This window comes from Pygocentrus nattereri, chromosome 10 (assembly GCF_015220715.1).
Source record: "Pygocentrus nattereri isolate fPygNat1 chromosome 10, fPygNat1.pri, whole genome shotgun sequence".
Taxonomy (NCBI): Eukaryota; Metazoa; Chordata; class Actinopteri; order Characiformes; family Serrasalmidae; genus Pygocentrus; species Pygocentrus nattereri.
In genome coordinates, this window is record NC_051220.1 from 5,955,620 (window position 1) to 5,978,257 (window position 22,638).

The 22,638-nt window shown below is 41.2% G+C and overlaps 1 protein-coding gene across 3 annotated transcripts in view; it reads right to left on the reverse strand.

The window, feature by feature from the left end:
- Positions 1–22,638, reverse strand: part of arhgef10 (Rho guanine nucleotide exchange factor (GEF) 10) — a 143,986-nt gene that overhangs the window by 77,681 nt on the left and 43,667 nt on the right. The window contains exons 9-18 of one of the 3 annotated variants that reach the window (XM_017707801.2): positions 21,901–22,017; positions 15,934–16,045; positions 14,978–15,090; positions 14,733–14,810; positions 12,733–12,912; positions 10,445–10,561; positions 10,170–10,262; positions 8,018–8,188; positions 3,353–3,498; positions 438–628 (exon numbers count right to left, since the gene is read on the reverse strand). In XM_017707801.2, the coding sequence (XP_017563290.1) occupies positions 438–628; positions 3,353–3,498; positions 8,018–8,188; positions 10,170–10,262; positions 10,445–10,561; positions 12,733–12,912; positions 14,733–14,810; positions 14,978–15,090; positions 15,934–16,045; positions 21,901–22,017 (1,318 nt within the window). Of the gene's footprint in view, positions 1–437; positions 629–3,352; positions 3,499–8,017; positions 8,189–10,169; positions 10,263–10,444; positions 10,562–12,732; positions 12,913–14,732; positions 14,811–14,977; positions 15,091–15,933; positions 16,049–21,900; positions 22,018–22,638 lie in introns of all 3 variants that reach the window. The other 2 variants (XM_037542203.1, XM_017707802.2) reach the window with 2 other exon arrangements.

Sequence of the window (22,638 nt, forward strand, 5' to 3'; positions counted from 1 at the left end):
GATCATTTCTGCAGTGTTTACTGTTCATTTGAAAAGAAACTCTGAGCTTATAGTGTAGAAAATCCTCATATTTGAGAATATTTACCTCTATATTATGTGACCCATTATAGAAATAAAGCCATTTTATATGTAATCCATTTATTTCAAAGCTAATGTGTGTTTCCTCCATAAAGTGAACCACACCGATCCAAAAAAAACAAAAAAAAATGATACTGCTTAAATCTGTTTATGAATTTCTTTACAGCTCTTTCAGCAAATCAACAGTAATGGTGTGTTAACGTATACAGAAGTGTGTTCTCTAGAAGATTGTAGTTCTCTAGAAGATGTACTTTTGTAACTAAATCAAAACCAAAAATAAATCGCATGACCAGAGGTGCCTAAACTTTTGACTGTGCGTATTTGTACTGTTTCTGATTGCGTGATGGACTCCGACTCACTTGGCTTGGCGTTAATGACGACCTTCTCTCCAGAGTGAGGGGCAGGGAATCGAGTAGAGTCCCCCATCTCCTCTGAGGAGCCGAACTCCACCAGCTCCACCAGGCTGAGGGGAACGCTCCACTTCAGAAGGAACCGCTGACCTGAAGGAACCGCCGCACTGACACCACCACTTCCACCTTCCTGAGGAGAGCTAAGAGACGGGATGTAGAGACGGGATGTGGAGACGGGTCAGGGTGGGGTGGGGTGTGAGACAGAGTGAGGGACAGGGAGAACAGACGGAGAAAGAAGAAGTGAATAAAACCTGACACACGGTTCAACAAGCATTTGTGTGAATGAGATACAGGAGTGTGAAAAACCTTTGAACTGATTCAAGGAACGTTCTAGGAAGAGCCTTTAAATCGGTATCAAATAAAGGTTCTTTATAGCTTTGATAGGCTCTTCAGCCTCCGACATGTTCCAAAGGTGGATCTTCTAAAGCGCTGCTAAAAGAACCACAAGCGGTTCCTTTTTAGCTACGAAGCACCTCATAGGCTCTTTCCTTTTTTTTTTTTTTGCTTTTCCCTCTTTATTCCTTCAACGTTTGTCTCATTCTTTCATTTATTCTTCCTCTCATTCTTTCAAACATTCCCTTACTCTTTCTCTTTTATTCTTTCTTTTCTGCTTTCATTTTTTCTTTCACTAAATCTCTCTCTTCTTTCTCTCCTTCTTTTTCATACGCTCATTCTTTCTCCTTCATTCATTTTTTTATTCTTTCTCTCTCATGATTTTCTTTCATTTATTCTTTCTTTCATTTTATCAATCATTCTCTCATGCTGTCTTTTTCTTGCATTCTTTCATTCTTCTTCAACTTTCATTCCTTCTCCTTCTTTCACTCTATCCCTCTTCTTTCAGTCTTTCTCTTCCATTCTTCCCTTTTAATTCTTTCTGTCTTTTCTTTATTCGTTCTCTCCCTTTTCCTTTCTCCTTTATTTGTCTGTCTTTTCTTTATTCGTTCTCTCCCTTTTCTTTCTTCTTTTATTTGTCTTTGTCTTTTCTTCATTCATTCTCTTTCTTCCTTTATTTCTCTCTTTCTTTGCTTTCACTCACTCACTCACTCACTCACTCACTCACTCACTCACTCACTCACTCACTCACTCTTAGCAGGATGATTCACCACAAGGGGGAGCTATTAGCACTCAAAAAACCTGTACTACTTCGCAGGCTCGGCACATTGCATCAGTGACACTGAGCGCTCATTAATGGCACGTACAGTCTGGGCAGTATAAAGATTCAATTGTAAATATGATTAAGCACCGATAGACCGAACACTGTCTGTATCACAGCTGTATGTCTGAGCATTTTTAAAGCTTAACTGAAGTGAAGTGTAAAGAGTCCTTGCTTATAAGTAAACAGCACACACAGCTGACACGGTTATTCTCAGATAAAACTAACAGACTGGAATTGTGGATGATTTTACAGTGAGTCAGTTATGCAACTGGTACCACGCACCAAATGCAAATGCATAACAGACCCTGTGCCTCTGATGAAGGTCACTGACACTAGAAGTCAAAGACAGGATCAATATCTGTGCTGTGCTACTGCAGTGAAATCAAACCTGTGTCTGCTCTGACCGCACTGAGGAAAGACTGGTTAAAGCTACAGTTGGGAACTGATGAAACAGCTGCTCTAGTGTTAGATTTGAGTTTCCCAGCAGACTGGACAGAGTTTTAGCTTGTAAAGTAGGAGCTTAAATTTGGTGGCACTATAGCACCAGTTGAAAGACATTAAAACAGTGCTGGCTTGTCTTGCAAGAGGTCTGAACAATTTTGACAAATGATCATTCTTACAGAAGAAAAATCAGGGGAGGGTGAATTCTTGCTGACAAATACACAGGTTCTACTACATGCTTGGAAAGAAAGGGGTGAGGGTGGGGTATTCCGTTACATTATATTGCCAAAAGTATTCACTCACCCATCCAAATAATCGAATTCAGGTGTTCCAATCACTTTCATTTCCACATGGCCAGTCGATGCTGAGGCGCATGGTGCTCAGAGGATGCAAACTTTTTGCAGAGTCAATCGCTACAGATCTCCAAACTTCACGTGGCCTTCAGATTAGCTCAAGAACAGTGTAGAGAGCTTCATGGAATGGGTTTCCATGGCCAACCAGCTGCATCCAAGCCTTACAACACCAAGCGCAATGCAAAGCGTCGAATGCAGTGGTGTGAAGCACCACTCTTAAAGCTTCAGCAGACCAAGAGATTTTGGACAACTTCATGCTCCCAACTTGGTGGGAACAGTTTGGGGACAGCTCCTTCCTGTTCCAACATGACTGCGCACCAGTGCACAAAGCAGGTCCATAAAGACATAGATGAGCGAGTTTGGTGTGGAAGAACTTGACTGACCTGCACAGAGTCCTGACTTCAACCCCATAGAACACCTTTGGGATGAATTAGAGCGGAGACTGCGAGCCAGGCCTTCTCGTCCAACATCAGTGTCTGACCTCACAAATGTGCTTCTGGAAGAACGGTCAAAAATTCCCATAAACACACTCCTAAACCTTGTGGAAAGCCTTCCCAGAAGAGCTGAAGCTGTTATAGCTGCAAAGGGTGGGCCGACATTATATTAAACCCTATGGATTAAGAATGGGATGTCACTCATGTTCATATGAGCGTGAAGGCAGACGAGGGAATACTTTCGGCAATATAGTGCAGGTGCAATCTGAGAACTCACCACTAGATGCCACTAAATCTTACACAGTTTGCTTTTGCTGTGAGAGTCGTCAAGCGTTGATATCAGTTACCAAAATTTGCTATCGACAACCCTCTTTCTGATAAGACTAAGAGACATAGCATAGTCTGACCACGCATGTGGCGCGAGGACAGCTGAGACAGAGACAGCTATAGGTGTGTGCTTGCGTCTGCTTGTATGTTTACCGAAGGTTGGGCGTGGCACACATGAGCACATCGTTGAGGAGGAACAGTCGGCGTTCTTTAGTCTTGATGATCTCACCACGGTCGTTATACACCGTCTCCACTACGTCATCTGAGCGGATCAGATACCTGGTGCCGCTGCTCAGGAGCTGTGATATGAAGGAAAGAGAGCATGGTACTTTAAACGGTGACAGTTTAAATAAAATAAATAAACGGTAAACAAACAAATAAATAAAAAAAAATAAAATTTTGTCTCTGGCTAGGCACTTAATCGCACCTTGCTTTGCTCTTTACCAATCTGGACCAATCTGGCATTTTGAACTCATAAATGGAATTAAAACAGTTCTCTGTCTAAATAACACAAATCAAATAAACTGCTATATTGATAGCCAGGGTCAGCTGGCCACTTAGTTCAATGATTCATATATAATTAACCTACAATATCTTGGTACAGGTGCAGCAGTAACATTCAAATACAATGCGTAAACTGCACACCTGTGTATGTGAGGTAAAATGGCATTTCCATTAAAAACAATTCCATTTAAATTCTAAAATAAACACACTAACTTGATGAATTAACTTTTTTCCACTGTAGTGTTTAAAGTCTGAAGTGTGTCTTAGCTTTACATAACAAACAGACTAATAAAAGGTTCAAAACAGCTTGAAAAGTAAACGTGTTGCATTAACTTCCATTATAAGTTAATAACGTTTTCTTCCTTTTCCTATAAAGTCAACATTTTGAAGATAAAAACTTTGTCCAATGGTGATGATCTGATATATGGACTACTATACCGAATTAGCTCAAACTGCGGTCCTGCAGTAAAAACCAGTTAAATATTCATATATTAGGTATTTACAAACATGACATCATGATCTGTTTAAATGCAAGACAAAGTGAAAATTGCAATAAGCTAAATATGAACAAAAGACTCATTTGTAAGGCGCTTTCTACTGTGAGGTTGCTGTCTTAACACCTACATGTCTTATTTTTGTATAAAGCTTTTAAAGGGTCTTTTAGCTTTCTGATAAAGTGAAGAAATTTTAGATCTGTCACGAGTTTGATTTTTAAAATAAAACGTAAAAAAATGCCCCACCTTTTCATGTCATTACTGAAACACAGCGTTTTACTCCATAGGCGGGTCTTATTTTAGTCACACCCCTGCATTTTAGAGTAGGAAGTGACTGCATCCCTGTCCCTCATGGCCACATGGCGAGCTGTTGGATCCCATTGTTTGCAAGTAAGCAAAATCATCTGGGAAAATCACCGTGGAACATTAAGAACCATCACTACTAAAACCCATATTTCCTGCAATTAAGTGATATTTTTGTGTTTTAATGAAAATGATGGTTTTCACAATTGTTCAAAAGCTGCGTTTGCTAGTCATGTACTGAGTTCTGCTCAAAATGAGCTAAACCTGCTAAACGGTCACTACTGAAACATTTAGTAAAGATTCGGGAGCGTTGGGATTATTTTGACAGTGACAAGGTAGAATGTACAATCATTTACTTTAATAAAATAAACATAAAGAACAGAGTCACTCAAAGAAAAGGATTTTAGTCTAAAGTCTGATTCATTTGAACTCAATTCGGTAAATGATTCACATATGTAAGATGCAGTCACTGGCTGGAACATGCAGTCGCTGTTGCTCTCACTGAATGTCGGTGATGAAAACGGGAAACTGCATTGGAACTGCATCACTGTGGAAATATCAGTGCTTAGGTGTTCATGCTTAGGTTCATGTGAAGCCTGAGTTTAAATCACTGATACTGAATTACTGAAAGTAATAAAGACATTCAGGTAAAGCTTCTTCTGTCCACTCCTCTAACTGTACAAAAATGCACTGCTTTTTAAATGGAACAAATCTTCTCTAGGGTCAAATATGACAGACATATGCACACACACACACACACACACACACACACACACACACACACACACACTCTAAGGTGAGGGTGCCGATTTCAGGCCAGAGGCAGTGTGCAACGTAATATAGCAGCACAGCTGTTTTGGCCATGAGAGAGACGCACGAGCTGATGAATGTCTGAATACCAGACTCCCCTGGAGAGAAATTCACTCAAATATGTGCAGCATCCCAGCAGCCAACACACGGCCCTGCTAAACACACCACAGTATCTACAGATTAGTACAGCAGGAGCAGAGAGCAGGATGCACAGGGACTTCTAAATCCTGCATGCTGGCTTTATTTGATGCTGAATCCTTGTTAATTAGAGAAATTAATTAGAGCAGGAAAAGGTTGAGAACAGCCAGACTCTTTATAGGCATTCTGCGCTGCTGGGATTACGATTCACCAAATGACAAATCTGGACATCAGCAAGGCACACACACACACACACACACACACACACACACACACACGCACACGCGCACACACGCGCACACGCACACATGCACACATGCACACACGCACACACGCACACACGCACACACGCACACACGCACACACACACTACACAACACACAGGAGCCAATGAATAAAGGCCAGAAAGTCTTGGTTTCCAGGAATACCTAGGACTGATGATGTGGCAAACAATAAATGAAGGCTATAGAAAACAGCCTGATCTAACTGCATCTCAATGCCATTTACCAGCTTTAGTATGAGCAAAGTTTCCTCCTGCTGATGTAATTTCCTCTCACGGCTTCTCCTACAACTGCTATACTGATGGCACCCAACTAATCTTTCTCGTTCCCCCCTTTTGAGATTCATGCTCCAGTCACATCTCGGCATGTCTGGCTAAAATATCCTCATGGATGGTAGTCTAACAGGGGCAGATATGACCTTGTAACAAGAAAACAAGTCTGGGGACAACTTCCTAAACTTTTAGTGCTAGAATGCAGCTTAACAACAGTAAACCTGCACCTAATTCCTCTAAACCCTGCTCTTTTACCATCCAGAAGACTATAATGGGGACGTGCATTCCCACTAACTAATATTTGAGTATCCGTAAAAGAAGGAATATCCTGAATAACAGAAAGTGGTCTTCGGCTAAATTTGGCATACGGCTGGCTGTAGGTGTACTTTTTAGATGATGGCACAGGAGGATAAAATTTGATTTTATTATTCAGTAATAGCTGATAGAAATCTGCAGTTTTTTATCTTGCAAGAGGAAGAAGCTGCCACTTCAGATGAGCTGATGTACCAGTGCTAACCTGCCCACACTGGATGCTGGTACAGACTCATCGCCTTCTACACAAGGTATTTCTCCTCATTGGACAATGTGCCAACATATTACTCGGTCAGAGAAATCTATATTTATTGTTACCACCCAAAATCCCTCATGGTTGTCCCTGAGATCACGTCCAGCCCTGTGAAACTCCCTGGATGGAAACCCACCACCTGAAACTGAATCCCTGTAAGACAAAGCTGCTATACGTCCCTGGAACTGCAGGTCCTCACCCTGATTTTTGACATCTCATTGAGAACTCATAGGTCATTCTGTCTGAAGTTGCACAAAGCTCTGGATTCTCAATGACCTCCCAGGTGGTGGAACAAACTCCCACTGTCCCTTGCTGTTTTCAAGCGCTGACTGAAGGTCCACTTCTTTGAGAAGCTTTCAAATAAACACTAATGTAGCACTTTAAAATGGCTTGTACTGCATTTCTGTAATGTCTAATTCCTGTATTGTGCATCTTTCTATCTGGGTATCAGCACTGACTTGTTTCCGATCGAGTCTTAGCTCGAGGGGATTTTGGACTCTGGCCTATTTGTACTGGCTAGGATATGTTTCCTGAGTGCACAACAACGCATCTACAGTCGCTCTGAATGGGAGAAAGAGGTGAGCGATATGGTAAAAATATAACATTGTGCTATTTCAGGAACTTTCCCTATACGTGTTATGTCACAATAGTTTTTTTAGACATCTGCTCAGTTGGAACAGAGAAAAAAAAGAAGCCAATTCATTAAAAAAATATGATGAAAAACAGTGAACCTGATTTTATGCAACATTGAGCACACTGTGTTGCACTGAATCCACTTAAATGGGATTAATCTAGCTCTCTTTATAATGAAACACACAAGTTGGTCAGTGTTCTACGAGTACTGATGATGCTCACAATATCTTCTGTAAAAGCTGATTGTATTGTGAGATAATTTATCATGATAATGATATACATAGTCATATTGTCCAGCCCTAATTAGAGTGTCTGCATAAAGCTGTAAATGCTATTTATTTCCTAAAAACAACGTAATACAATGCTCCAAAGGGCACAGCTGTCAGTCATTCATGAGGTAAGCCCAACATTAGAGGTAACAGCGATCAAATACCAGGTATCAGTATCAGGCTCATATCAGGTATCAGAGGGAAACAGAAAATTTAGCCATGTTAGGCTACTTTTAGATGGCACTTCACTTTAAAATGGCTCATTTTGAAGCATAATAGTATTTAAAGAACAAAATATCATCAGTATTGGTAATAACTGATAATGAAGGTTTCAATATAGGTACTGGTACCAGAAAAGAAGATATGCTATTGTGCCATATCTACTCAAAACCAGTAAGATTCCACTGCACACAACCCCAAAACTAACACCCCTGCAAACTCCACCACAGCTGGAACGGACACACTCCCATGTGGAGGCAAAGTGAACCTCATTGATATGAAACAGCCGGTTTCAGGAGAGCTTCTCATGACCCCAGGATCCCATCGTACCTTGTTGAGGTAGCGTTCATTCATGGCCTTAGCGATGTGCCTGATCTCGCAGCGCTGGTCGGCTTCTCTCTTCTTCTCGTTGAGTTTCTCAGCCAGAGTCTCCAGCTCAGTGAGAGCCATCTGCAGAGGCAGCCGGTCAGCATGACCCACCGGAGTGTTCCTCAGCATGTCCTGCACACAGAGCGAGAGGCCACACACCACTGATGAGGTTTATATATAATACACTATAAACTTGGGATGGTGAAACAGTCGGACCTCGTTATAAAACTAACCGAACAAAGCAATTTCTGAATGTAAAGCCATGATGATGGTGGAAAGTAAGGAATGTGCTCCCCCTGCTGGATGCTATCAGACAGGACAAGAGGGGAGTAAAATTTCAGCAGTTTATACAAATGTCGTAAGGGACCACGCCAGAGGACGGATTCTCAAAGCAATTAGGATGGGAGGACCATCATATCTTCCCGGCGTTGGTCATAACTGGCTGTTCCAGCTTCTCTAAACATTTCAGGCGCTGTTTTTTCACTTATTTGTAAGTGTGACAGTGATAACATTTAGGAGCACCTCAGAGCAGTCCTAGCTGGACGACCGACAGAGTGTTGTAATGAGAACACTCACACTGTAAACTGCACTGAAATCAACTGAAATCAAGCCAACAAAAAAAGATGAATACTTAAATTTAGCCTAGAGTAATGCTGACTTTGCTTAATAGCAGTTAAAAAAAAAAACTAAGATTTTTTTCTGTAATTAAATCACTTTTTAAAAAGCACATTGTCCTTTACAGGAGAAAGTGATTACAATAACAGATTATAATGAGCTGCTATAATACAATATAAACGATAATGAAAAGAAAAATGATCCATTACACTTGTCTGATCGTTGTGATTTAACTGTACAGAAGTTCTTGCCATCTTTTGCCATTTAGTTATGCATTTATATGCCTAAATAACCAGGCATTAACAATTTGCACACATTTAAAGCTAAAAGAATAATGTAAAATGAATGTTGTCTGCATTGTTTACACTGAGCCAAGGGCAATGATAGCCAATTGGAGGAGAGTAAAGAAGCCCACATGGTATGTGAGTACACAGGGGGCAGTTGTGGGCTGGAGGTTAGGGAACTGGCCCTGTAACCGGAAGGTTGCTGGTTTGATCCCCAGCGCCAACAGTCCATGACTGAGGTGTCCTTAAGAAAGACACCTAACCCCCAACTGGATAGGGCTGCCCACCGCTCCAGGCAAGTTTGCTCACTGCCCCTTAACATGTGTGTGCAATATGGTGTTCCACTTCACAGATGGGTTAAATGTGGAGGTGAAATTTCCCCTTAAAGGCAATGTTTCCATTTAGAACCATTTAAATGTCTTTTTGGTTCTTTAGACTGATAGAGAATGTGTTGTTTAGGGTTCGATGCTTGAAAACGGTTCTATATTGTACCAAATCATTACATTCTCATCAATCTGAAGACCCATTTCATCATGCAGAGAACATATTTCCCCCAATTTTCTTCCCAATGCAGTCGTATAGTTAGGACTCAACAGTATAGTTAGCATTCACTCAACAGTCCAGACACTCCACGTTGGGAAATTAAACCTCCACAGCCAGCCTGGAATTCATATTTTGATGCCACAAAAGTTTCCATTTCCATATATCTGCATATCCAGCGTATTGCATTTTAGCTCTACACATTCACACTGAAGTCATACAGAGTATTGGACTGGACTGCTTTCTGCGACCCAATACAGGGCATCCAATGAGAACAGAGCTCATTAACATATGCATCTTAAAAGCATGTAACAAGCCCGTTTGATAGAGAGAGAGAGAGAGAGAGAGAGAACAATAAAAGTATAAAGAGGATGGAAAAAGGTCATGTACCAATGAATAATGTCTGTTTTTGGTACATAAAACATTACAAATGTCACAAACAGACTTCAGGAAAATGAATAAAATACAAAAAAATGATAACACAGTCCTTGAAGGTTTAGCCTGTGAATTACACGAGGACTCCCTACTCGTCGTATGAGAATAAGGCATTCGGAGGGTCATTAGTTGGTCACGGAGCAGTCCTAGGCTAAGAGGGTCAGGAGAACTCGCTTTGAGAATCTGGCCCCAGATGTGTATGCAGAGCTGAGGTTGGTGTGAGTGTCTGTATGTAATACCTGCAGGAGCAGAATGAACTGGGGAAACCTCTGTATAGGTTTCATCATAAGGCCGTAGAGTGTGACTCGATCTCGGCTGCACTCCTGACGTTGCTGGGAGGCAAAGGGAGAAGGTATCGTTATGACCTGCCTTCTTTATTCAAGAAGTTATGTTGGTTTATCCACAACAATCCACACAGCTTTATTTAAAATCTTATTTATGGATAGTTTTGTGTACCTAAGCAAGCAGTTTATACTCTTATAGTGATTTACAAGCACACGTATGTTTCTCTGACCTTGAGGAAGTCCAGGAAGCAGGGTTTAGAAGCACAGGCCTTTCTCACCACCTCCATAGCCGTACTGAAGTTATTCACATACTCGCTGTACGCGTCTAGCACCATGGACTTGGAGAACTGAGGAAGGAGGAATGAGACAAAAATATATATAAAAAAGTAACAATAAAGCTAAAAAGCTGTATGGTGCAAGTTCAGGAAGGACAAACATTAAAATCACAATAGTGGCAGCACAGCTCATCTTGCTTGTGTCAGAGCACAAAAGTTTATATAACAAGAAACTATAAAACCGCAGAGGTTAAAGAAAATACACTATATGGACAAAAGTATTGGGACGCACCTTTTAGTTATCAAGTTCAGTGTACAAGATTAAGCACATAGACTCGACAGACAAACTATGGCAGTAGAATGGGTAGTACTGGTGACCTCAATGACTTTAAACACGGCACTGTCATAGGATGCCACCTCTGCCAAAAGCCAGTGAAATTTCTGTCCTGCTAGATCTGCCCCTGTCAACTGTAAGTGCTATTATCGTGAAATGGAAGCACCTAGGAACAACAGCTTAGCCAGTGAGTAGTAGATTACACAAACTCACAGAGTGGGGCCACTCAGTGCTGAAGCGCACTGTACTACTGGTGGAATTTAAGTGTGGTGCTCAACAGGTTTGTCAGCTTTAAAAAGCAGTGCATAATGTACCTGTCACTGAATCACAACTCTGAACTGCCTTTGAGTTTTTTTCTCACAAGTTTATAAGTATATATAAGTTTGAGTAAGTCAATCCTGTTATCTTGCAGCATGGGGGAGATAGAAATCGATCTCTGCTGGCTGCAGGAAAGTTTGCGTATTGAGTAACTTTCTTTGAACTAAAAGGCACTATTATTGTGAACCATAGGAGATGAGGAGTGAATAATGGGAGATGTTTGAAAGCTCACACATTCACAACCACATGCATGTTAATGCTGTCTTTCACACTGTATTAAAAATCTACCGAAGTCTACCAAAGTCTACCAATCAGAGTCAGGGTTGAAGTCATAAAAAGGACATAAAACGAGCATCATAAAAGTGGCAGAACAGCTCGTTTTGCTTGTGTCAGAGCACAAAAGTTTAACTAGAAACTATGAAAATGCAGAAGTTAAAGAAAATACATGGTGGTCAGTAACTGAAAGGCTGGGAATGACCAAGTACCTCAGCAACTGTTTAAAGCTGTTTTATGTACATCTTGGTGTTTTCTAGCCTGTTCATCTATGGCTTTTTGTACATTTGGAAGTAGTTGAAATGCTTAAAATTTACATGATAAATTAACCCTCTATTGCATGATGCTGCCTCAGGACAACAATCTCATTTCCCTCACTTTCCAATAAAATGCCACATATTTAAAGACAACAATATGGGTAAGAATAAAGGGAAAAAGTTGAGTAAGTCAATAAAAAGCATGCGCTTGGTCATACTTTCTCTTAGTGGGTGCATTTAGACCTCTTTTTAAAACAATGAGTATCCATTTTTTTTGTTATGAGATTTTGCAGAATTATGTTTGTTGCCTAGAAGCAACACTGTGTGACAGTGGAAAGGATTTAGCCAGACAAAAGCCAGGTCTAACCTTCTATTTCATTTCTTCCCATTGTCAAACAATGTTGCCTTGAGACAAGATACTTTGAAAGAACCCCTGCACACATGAATAATTTCAAGAACATTAAAAAAATAACAATCAGGTCTGAAAAAATAAATCAAGGACCACTTTATGCAAGAATAGTAAACGGAATTTTTTTAATTGCTCTCATAATGCGTGCAGTAGAGGGTGAATCGTGGCTACTGCCTGAGAAGTCCACTTTCCTTCCTCTTTGGTCATTCTCAAAATTCTAGAAAAGGCTTCCAGTATTTTATAAACTGCATCTCTTTATCCTGACGTGATCAGGCCTTAAGTGTGCTTTTTTTTTTGGTTTTAAAATGTAGTGCATAACTCTGAACTGCCTTTCAGTCATTTCTTACAAGTTATCCTGAAGCATGGGTGATAGAAATCGATCGTATTGAGCAACTTTCTTTGAACTAAAAGACACTATTGTTGTGAACCATAGGAGATGAGAAGTGAATGATGGGAGATGCTGGAAGGCTCTCCAAAGCATGTAATTATGACATTATTGTTAATGCCACTACGGTCATGTGCGTAACTGCTCTTCAGAGAGCTCTGAATATACAAACTAAGCACTGCACAGCTGGATATGGACAGATGTTTGAATGTGTGTGTGCTTCACTTTTCCCATGAAAATCGAGCCCCTTTCCTAGGTGGAACTGACCGAGGCCACAAACACGTCTCCGATGGTTTGCAGGTTGTCCCAGTCAGCCACTCGGCTGGCCAGCGCAATCTGGAACAGGGCGTGACACTGCAGGATCTCCCGCACGCGGTAAAACACCATCTTGCATTTTCTCTCACTCAGCATCCGCGGCTCGATCTCCAGCAGAGGTTTCTCATACTGCTGCAGTAGAAAACAGTGACAGAAGACTTAAAGAGATGGTTTAGCCAAACGTCAAATTTATACAGCTTTTCCACCAAATTTCAGATGTGGTTGGTGTCCAAAATCGGGTTTGTGAGTTCATCACTGGGGCTAATGTAACTAATAAGTGATGGAAGCTTATATATAAGTTATTTATTTTTCAGCATGAGGCAGAGGTCGAGTGGATCAGACACAGCAGTGCTGCTGGAGTTTTTAAACACTGTGTCCACTCACTGTCCACTCTATCAAACACAGTATCTCATCTGCTGCTCCACAGTTTGTGTTGGTCCTCCTCTAATCCTTCATCAGCGGTCACAGGACGCTGCCCACTGGACACTGCTGGCTGGATGTTTTTGGTTGGTGGACTATTCTCAGTCCAGCAGTGACACTGAGATGTTTAAAAACTCCAGCAGCACTGCTGTGTCTGATCCACTCAGACAAGCGCAACACACACTAACACACTACCACCACGTCAGTGTCACTGCAGTGCTGAGAACGACCCACCACCCAAATAGTACCTGCTCTGTGAGGGTCCATGGGGGTCCTGACCACTGAAGAACAGGGTAACAAAGTATCAGAGAAACAGATGGACTACAGTCTGTAACTGTAGAACTACAGAGTGCAGCTATACAGTAAGTGGAGCTGATAAAATGGACAATGAGCGTAGAAACAAGGAGGTGGTCGTAACGTTATGCCTGATCTGTGTATGTCGCTGCTGTGAGAACAAAACCTTGTATCTCTGAAATGTAACTTTACAGGAGAATGAAAAAACATCCTTCACTTTTAATGAAAGTCAATGGAACCTTCTATTGTTACAAGCTTGACATCGTAACAGAAGAAAAACCCTTTTAAAGCAGGTTCTATACAAAGCACTCTACAGAACATTCTTAAGAACTGTTTCATGTTGCAAAGAACCCTTCATTCAAGCAAAGGGTTCTTTGTGTGTTCAGGGTTCTACATAGAACCATTTTTTTAAAATTAAAGAACCCTTGAAGAACTATCTTCTTTAAGGGTGTACCTATAAAAATAGAGTGCATGACAATCAGAATAAGCAAGTTACAATCACTTTCTCCTGCGGAAAACACAACCCACTCTCTTATCCACACATATATTGTTTCAGATACACACAAAGAAATTACCAGCACGAGCAATTTCTACAGACACGTTAATAATCCAACTACCAGCTCAACTGGAATACAATAGGTCCATGTAAACACCTCAATCAGAATAGACTAGTCTGATTGAGGCCATTCGGAATACAATTTCTATCCGATCCGAGGTGGGTAATCCTGTAAATGATCTGTTAAATAGAAGAATAATATCCATGTAAACTCCTGTATCTAATTACAATCCCTATCGGAACATGTAAGTACGTTCTGGTCTGCAGAGGAGACAAAGTTTATGCTCTGATCTTTAAAAGACGGCGGTGGGACGGACCTCCGGCTTATGTGTCTCAGAACACGTCGTCTTCCTCTTGCCCTTCTTTGTCAAGTGCATGTGAAGGACGTTTTCCTGAGTCTGACATCAGTTTAAAGCAATTAAAAACACAAGCACCGCTCACTGCTGCTCATCTCACTCTGACTGGACTTGCGTGATGCTCGTTGCCATGGTAATGTCTACACTAAACGGTTCTCTACACATGCGCAGAATTTTGGATCAGATTACTTGTAGTGAGCATGTACATGGAGATTTATCATCAGATTGCTGCGTAGATTGAGAATAAAGACCTCGGTCTGAACCTATAATCAGAATGCATTCAATCAGACGGACAGGAAAGTAACACCATGAAGACACGAAGATACCTCTAGTATTCGCCTCAGCGCCTCCAAGTAATTCTTCTCGCTCTCTAATATTGATTCCAGGATGCATCTTCTGACCACCTGTTGGTGTGGAAATACAAAGAGAAGTCAGTCTCTGTTCACCGAAATGGCTAAATAAAACACAGGGAGCAAAACTGAGAGACAGCTATGTGTGCAATGTGCAATCGTCCTGTCAGGCATGAATCTGCTCGTTTAGCAGATATGCACTGTGCATGGTGTGGGCATACCTGTTGCTGAGAGAGGCCCTCGGGGGCGGGGCCTAGCACTGGCTCTACATTAAAACACTCCACCTCAATGAAGAGCTCGGACTCCTCTTCCTCAAAGCAGGACGTCTTCCTCTCTAACACAGCAGAACACAGACATGTGTTTATTATACTTTGATAAAAGATACTTTGCTGCCTACTGGATGCATTTTGAACTGCAGTGACAAGCTTACTTGAAATTATGGTTAATTATGAAAGGTAATGTCTGTTTCTTTTTTTTTTTTTAAAGTGATTTTGAGAACAAGAACATAAAGCAGAAGTGGACAGTATGACCGTGGATATCGTCTGTACTTAAAGAATCAAATTAGTGACCAACTGCCTGCTTCGTAGCAAAGAGAACACAGTTAGTGCTATTTAACTGGACGTATTGTAGTACATGAGCTTTTAAAATGTCTGTGCGTGACGCGTCTTGTACATTGTGAAAATGTCTCTAAAAACCATGGTATAATACATTTGCCATATCACCTACCCCTTATTCAAAGCCTGTAAAGTCTTGTTTGTGCCAGCCTTAGCTGTTAGGTAGGGTTGTATTTCTGTACAAAGGATTGTTTTAAGAAACAAGTCATTCAGCAATTCCAATCAGTTAAAGTACATCTTTTCCACCTATGGAGGAAGGCCTAGTGGCAGCTCCCAGTAGCTCTGCAATGATGCCAAGAAACAAAGCAATCTCATGTTAAAACTGATTGGAAATTGAATCAGATTAAGGGACCCAAGTATACGCAAGAATTAACTAACACATCTATATTTGAATCCAATGCTAACAACCCTGACTCTAAAATCCAAACGTCTTTGTTTGGATTTTCAAGTCAGGTATTTGAGCGCTGGACTGAGCTAGACTGAAGAAGTGAAGATGTGCAAAGGCTGAAAAGAGTAAGGAAAACGAGCCTAAATACGAGGCAAACACTGTGCAGTGGCCCTACCATGGCAGAAAGACTTGGTCCGAATGAAGGACTTTCCCTTCTTCACCGCAGCTTTAGTTTTCTCCAGGCCATCTTTGGTCCCATGCTTAGCTGCCTTCACCAGCTTTTGCATCTGCTCCATAACAACAAACACCTGTTAGTCCTGCAGTCTGGCAACAGTGCACAGATAAGACATCTTGGGAACCGTTAGTCTTGTTACTGCGTCTAATCCCGACTGTGGGCCACAGCATTTCTTTTTGCTTCAAATAAAGATTCCTTGCTCATTTGAGTCAGACGTACTGAAGATATCAAGACCTACATCTCAAGCAATGTAGCTTGCTAATGTTTATGCTGAAACGGCAAGTCTCAATTCGGTTCAGCAAAGAAGAGAATGAGGAAGGACGTGATAAGAAAGAGAGACTATTTTACTTTACACTGCACAGCTGTGGCCCACACTGAAGAACTTTGGTGTAGATCAGAGTTTCCAAACTCCAATCCTACAGGCCCACCTGTTTCCCTGCAACATTATTAGCTTATAAACACGATCAAATCCTGCTTCAAATTCAATACAAGCCTGACTAATACTTGAGTCGGGTCATTTTCACAAAACCACCTTAAACCAAGTCTATAAATATGAGTGAAAACTGCTTTGCCAAAAAAAATTTTTTTTTTGCTTTTATTAAAGTGAAGATTTTTATTGCTTTTAACTATTGAATCCCTTAATGATGTCCTTGTAAACTAAGAAGGTAAACTGAAACAATAAAATGTTACATCACACAGGCTCTTTATCAGCTCCACTGACCATATAGCTGCACTTTGTAGTTCTACAGTTACAGACTGTAGTCCATCTGTTTCTCTGATACTCTGTTACCCTGTTCTTCAGTGGTCAGGACCCCCATGGACCCTCACAGAGCAGGTACTGTTTGGGTGGTGGATCATTCCCAGGACTGTAGGAACACTTGACGTGGTGGTGTGTTAGTGTGTGTTGCGCTGGTACGAATGGATCAGACACAGCAGTGCTGCTGGAGTTTTTAAACACTGTCCATTCACTGTCCACCCTATTAGACTCTCCTACCTTGTCGGCCCACCTTGTAGATGTAAAGTCAGAGACGATGGCTCATCTGCTGCTGCACAGTTTGTGATCCTCTGGTCCTTCATCAGTGGTCACAGGACACTGCTCACAGGACGCTGCCCACAGGACGCTGCCCACAGGACGCTGCCCACAGGACGCTGCCCACAGGACGCTGCCCACAGGACGCTGCCCACAGGACGCAGCCCACAGGACGCTGCCCACAGGACGCTGTTGGCTGGATATTTTTGGTCACCGAGGTGTTTAAAAACTCGTGTACCAGCGCAAAACACTCTAACACACCACCAACACATCAGTGTTGAGAATGATCCACCACCCAAATAATACCTGCTCTGCGGTGGTCCCGTGAGAGTCCTAATCACTGAAGAACAGGGTGAAAGGGGCTAACAATGTATGCAGAGAAACAGATGGACTACAGGAGTTCTAGCGTCTTAAAATTCTAGTTCAATGAAGTATGTCAGAGCATGAGCTGTGCAGGCAGACGTCAGGACTGAAGTTGAGAAACCCTGCTTTAAAAAAATATATCAAATATCAAATTTATATTAATGTATAAAACAGATCTTCTCCACCAACTGATATGAGAACAGATACAACGGAACAAGACCAGAGTGGGAAAAAAGCATATTAAACCAAAAAACGATCGACTGCAGCAGCAGCTCAACCTGCCAAGACCCCTCAGAGACACAGGTACAGTACATCTCTAGGAAAGATGCTTATTACTGTGTAGGACTTTAGTCGTTATCTAAGCCTGGAGACTCAACATAAATGAAACTAGCTTCTTGGCTGAGGGCAGCAGGTTAGCAATCATTTGACAATCCAAAACGTTTTGCATATACCCAAAACTGGGAACCATATATACCATATTAGACCCATGTTCTTCCATATTAGTTAACCCCTAAACTGCTGGAGCAGTCAGAAAGAGTTATGGTTTACAACATGAACTTACACCAATCAGGCACAACATTATGACCACCTCCTTGTTTTTACGCTCACTGTCCATTTTATCAGCTCCACTAACACTAAACTATCAGAGAAACAGATGGACTACAGTCTGTAACTGTAGAACTACAAAGTGCAGCTATACAGTAAGTGGAGCTGATGAAATGGACAATAAGTGTAGAAACAAGGAGGCGGTCAGAATGTTATGCCGGATTGGTGTAGAGTAACTGGCAACATTTAAATGACATGCAAAGCAACACGAATGACAAGGACCAACAAAGACTACACCCACTACACCAAACAGACGCACAGACACAGACAGACCCTACCCTAGCATGCTTACACTCCTACTGCCACAAGCTTTGAGGCATGGATGGTACAGGCCAAGGAGGAAGGTATTAGATGTCATGTTAAAGTGGACTGAACCCAGTAGGGCAACCCACCACCATCAGAGGGTAAAAAGAAATAGTTTGGTGAAAGATCACTTTCAAAACATCCCCATTAGCTGAAATGTAATCGATCAGCCAAGACATGTTTGGTGTTTGAAGTTTGCTTAATTAGTTTTGCACTGGAGCTGTGAAGCCAACATAGCTAACGAGCAACTGAAGCTTATAGATTTGCTTGCTTTCAGACTCTGTAGGTGAAAAAGCAGTAATGCATAGCTAAGGACAGTAGTAGCAGGAATCTTGTTTATTTTAATTAATAATTATATGCAATACAGCATCAGTTAAGGTGCGAATATCTCAGGTCAGTATGTGATGAACAGTAGTGGACACTTAAGTACTTTTTGAGTATCTGTGCTCTTAATCGTTCTTCAAAAGTTCTTCAAAATGTTTGGTAACACTTTACTGTAAGGTGTACATGACACCTATATAAAGTTGTCATTACAACGGACATAACCCCACAAAACTGTTTATATATGCTTACTACAACAGGCGTCATCTGTCATGAAGGCTACTTTACCGGACATAATGACAAAATGACTCTTATTGGAACAAGCATTTACAAATAGTTATGTAGGGTTATGTCAGTTGTAATGACAACCTTATGTATGTGTCATGTAGCCTTATGAACATCACCCTACAGTAAAGTGTTGCCAAATGTTTCTATACGGAAACATGAACCCTCAAAGAACCTTTTGCATGGTTAAAGGGTTCTTTGCAAAAGGTACCTCAGGTTGATTGAAAATGTGCATGAATGTGCTAAAGATGACTCTGAAAACGGTTCTAAATAGCACCCAAAAGGGTTCTTTTATTGTTTTAAGCTTGACATTGTAACAACAGAAGAACCATTTTGGGTGTTATATAAAACTATTTTCAAAAAGCTTCTACACAGAATCAACTTCAGCACATTGTCCATCAATCTAAAGCACAATTTAATGATGCATAGAACTCTTTAAACAATGCGAAAGGTTCTCTGAGTGTTCTCTGTGTTCATGGTTCTACAGTGAAGAATTTCTTTATACCATTAAAGGGCCATGTTTTTTAAAAGGTACCTTATTTTATATTTTATATATATAATATAATATATATATAATATATATATATATATATATATATATATATATATATATATATATATATATATATATATATATATATATATACACACACACACGATTCACTCAAATTAGAGTAAACCACTGATAATGTACATTTCACTAAAGTTTAACGCTGTGCCATAACGCTGCATGTTGGCCAACCAGCAATAAGAGTTTTCCTAAATCAAAGACCTGAACTGTCTTATCACTCAGAATTAGCTCTAAAGCCAGACACACACTGTTCGATCCTGGAAATCTTGCTCTTTGGTGACAGCACACATTGGACATTTGATCGGACCATCACGTACAGCAAAAATGTCCAATTTATATCCTCACGCTATATGAAAACCTTCTGAGACTGGCCCGTATACTGACCATGTCCAATAAAGCTGTTTCACTGAAAAAAATTCACCAAGCGAAAACAGTGAGAAACTGAGCTACAGCAGTTTCGGCATTTTGTGCCACACTATGCACTGGAAATAAACCCAAGAGATGATGGACACGGTAGGGCAATACAGACTATCTACAGCCTATTTTGTAAAGAGAATTTTTAAAAATCATGTTCTAACTTTTATACCTTGTGATACTATTTAGCCACACAGAGTAAAGCTGGTATATATGAACTTCACCGCACACAAAGTCGACTTTTTGTCTGTATTTTGTTCCTCGTGCTCACCTGTGTAGAGTGGTTGTGTTTATGTGGTTTATGTTCCACTTCCAGAGACTGTTTAAACTGCAACACAAGCTACTAAAATGTCGGACAAATCCACGTGAACCGTCTGACTGCTCAAACTGAGCCTGATGCCTGGGCGGTTAACTGCACTCACTCCTCAAGCTACATATCAAACGATGACTGATAAAGCTAAAAGCCCTGAAGTTTAGCTTGTGATGACCAAACTGGGCTTACACTGGACTAAAATCACACCGTGTACACCTGGCTTGAGGCGCCTGCTATAAGATGTGGCTTCTACCATTTTGACTTTTATCTGTGCATTTAGTCTCTACTAAGAAGTGCACAGACTAAGGTCGAATCCCATTTTCCCCTCTTAGCCCTGCACCTCTGTTTTGCATGTTCATGTCTAGGGCGAAGAAAGAGGTAGGGCGAAGTGTTAGGGCTACACTGCTGCATCAGTGTCTCACCTGCTACCAATCCGCATTCGCTTCAGGGCCACAATTCCCAGAATCCGTTGTGGACTCGTGAGGAGGAGCCATTTCCTTCCCTGTTTTCTGACTCGGACTCCCAAGATCCCAAGATCCTTTGCAAGATCATATGACCCAGGACACAACACAGTCGCTCTATCAGTGATCCAGATCACCTGAATACTGATTCCTCACAGCTGTGTAATATGGTCATGTGATCATTTAGGATAGATATAAGCCCAGGCTTTAGTTCAGATCTAAGATTTGCTGCACTTGCTAAGTATTGTTTTCTTTGGAGACCTACTGAGCGTTGTTTCCTGTGTGCAGTATCTTCGTGTAGGACTTCCCACTTGTGATTTCTCTCCACCCTGTTTTTGGACTTTCCCTTTTGGTACCTTTGCCTGGTTTGTTTACTACTTTGTTTTTTTGACTCTCTGCCTGTTTTGTGGATTTTGCCTTGCCTTGCCCTTTCTTGGTATGTTTGCCTTGGTTATTGTATGGACCATCCTGGACATGCTTTTCTGACTCCTCTCTGCCTGTCCCTGTAAAACGTCACCTCTGTTTTTGAACTGCGAGTGTCTGCTCTCTGACCGCACGTCACAATCAGGGACTAAAAACTACAACAAAAATGACAACCACTATATTATCTTAGTTTAATGTCATTTCAGTGTATTATGGTCCTTTTCTTCATAATAAGCATAAGAAAATTGTTAATAGTATGCTGATGTCTGTCTTGCTAGCCAGCTAAATTTCCTATTCCACCTTAAATTCCGCCACTTAAGGGCAACAATAAATAATATGAAGGCGTATGATTCTCTAAATGTAACTAAAGCCCAGCAGTGAGGAGCTGAACCTTCCCCTCCTCTGCTGTCAATGTAGACTGGCAGGGTCGCCTACAGAGCAGTGCTAGTAGCTGTTAATGAAGAAATACTCTTAATTAAAGTGGGTTCCATTTCATGGGGAGGATCACAACCACTCCTGCTTGTAACTCAGTTACAAGTGGCAAAGTAACACTCAAAAAAAAAAAAGGGGGCAGGGGCAAGAATAAGAAATGGGACTGGGCCTATGTTGTGTTTTAGTGACCAGGGGAGTTTAGAAAATGGTCAGTTGTGCAAAGCAAACTTCAGACACCAAACATGCCTTAACTGCTCACCTGGGTTAAGGGGACAATTGCATAAATTGAAACTTCTCCCCAAACTATCGCTTTAAACAGGGAAAGGAAGACCTGGACAAACAGACAGACGGTTTAGGCTGATGGGACGAACTCTACGGTCTTTACCTTCTGTTCATGTTTGTGTCTGAGCTGCTGGAGTTCTACTGTCCCCACTGCGTTTGCCATTAGATCTCTCACCTTTTTCTCATAGTGCTCTTTCAAACGCGTCAGATCTTGAGACAGCTGCACAGAGGCAGAGCGGGAGTTACCTCACATGCACTCCAGAGCACAAACACACACGCACACACATTCCTTTCCTAAGGTACTCATCCTCTCTTTCGCACTCACTGACCGTCACTGACTCACCCACGTTCATTCACTGTCCATCTCTCTCTCACATAATACTGACAAACACATACAGACACAGATAGACACAAATGCCTGCGTGTGAACAGAAAACAAAGCAGTGTTTCTGAACTGGAACTCCGGCACTTCCCAGAGTCAATATCCCTAAACCTGTGAAAACAAACCGGTTCTGAATCTCTACACCACCAATATTATTCTACAGCCTCACTGGTGCTGCTTTACAGGATTTTACGCTACATCGTCATAATTTGGCATAGAAACAATTACCATAACGATGAAAACAAAGACGGGATGGCTCACATCCCCAAGCTGTGGGAACATTAAATACAATATTTTATCGAAAGCGTCTGCAAATATGAGGCAAAAATTACACTTTGAAAAATGATACTTCTTACTCAATACTCAAATATCTCTTTGCATGATTTAAGGGTTCTTTGCATCCCTAAAGAGTTCTTCAGATTGAAGGAGAATGTGTTGTAGATGGTTTTATAAAGCACA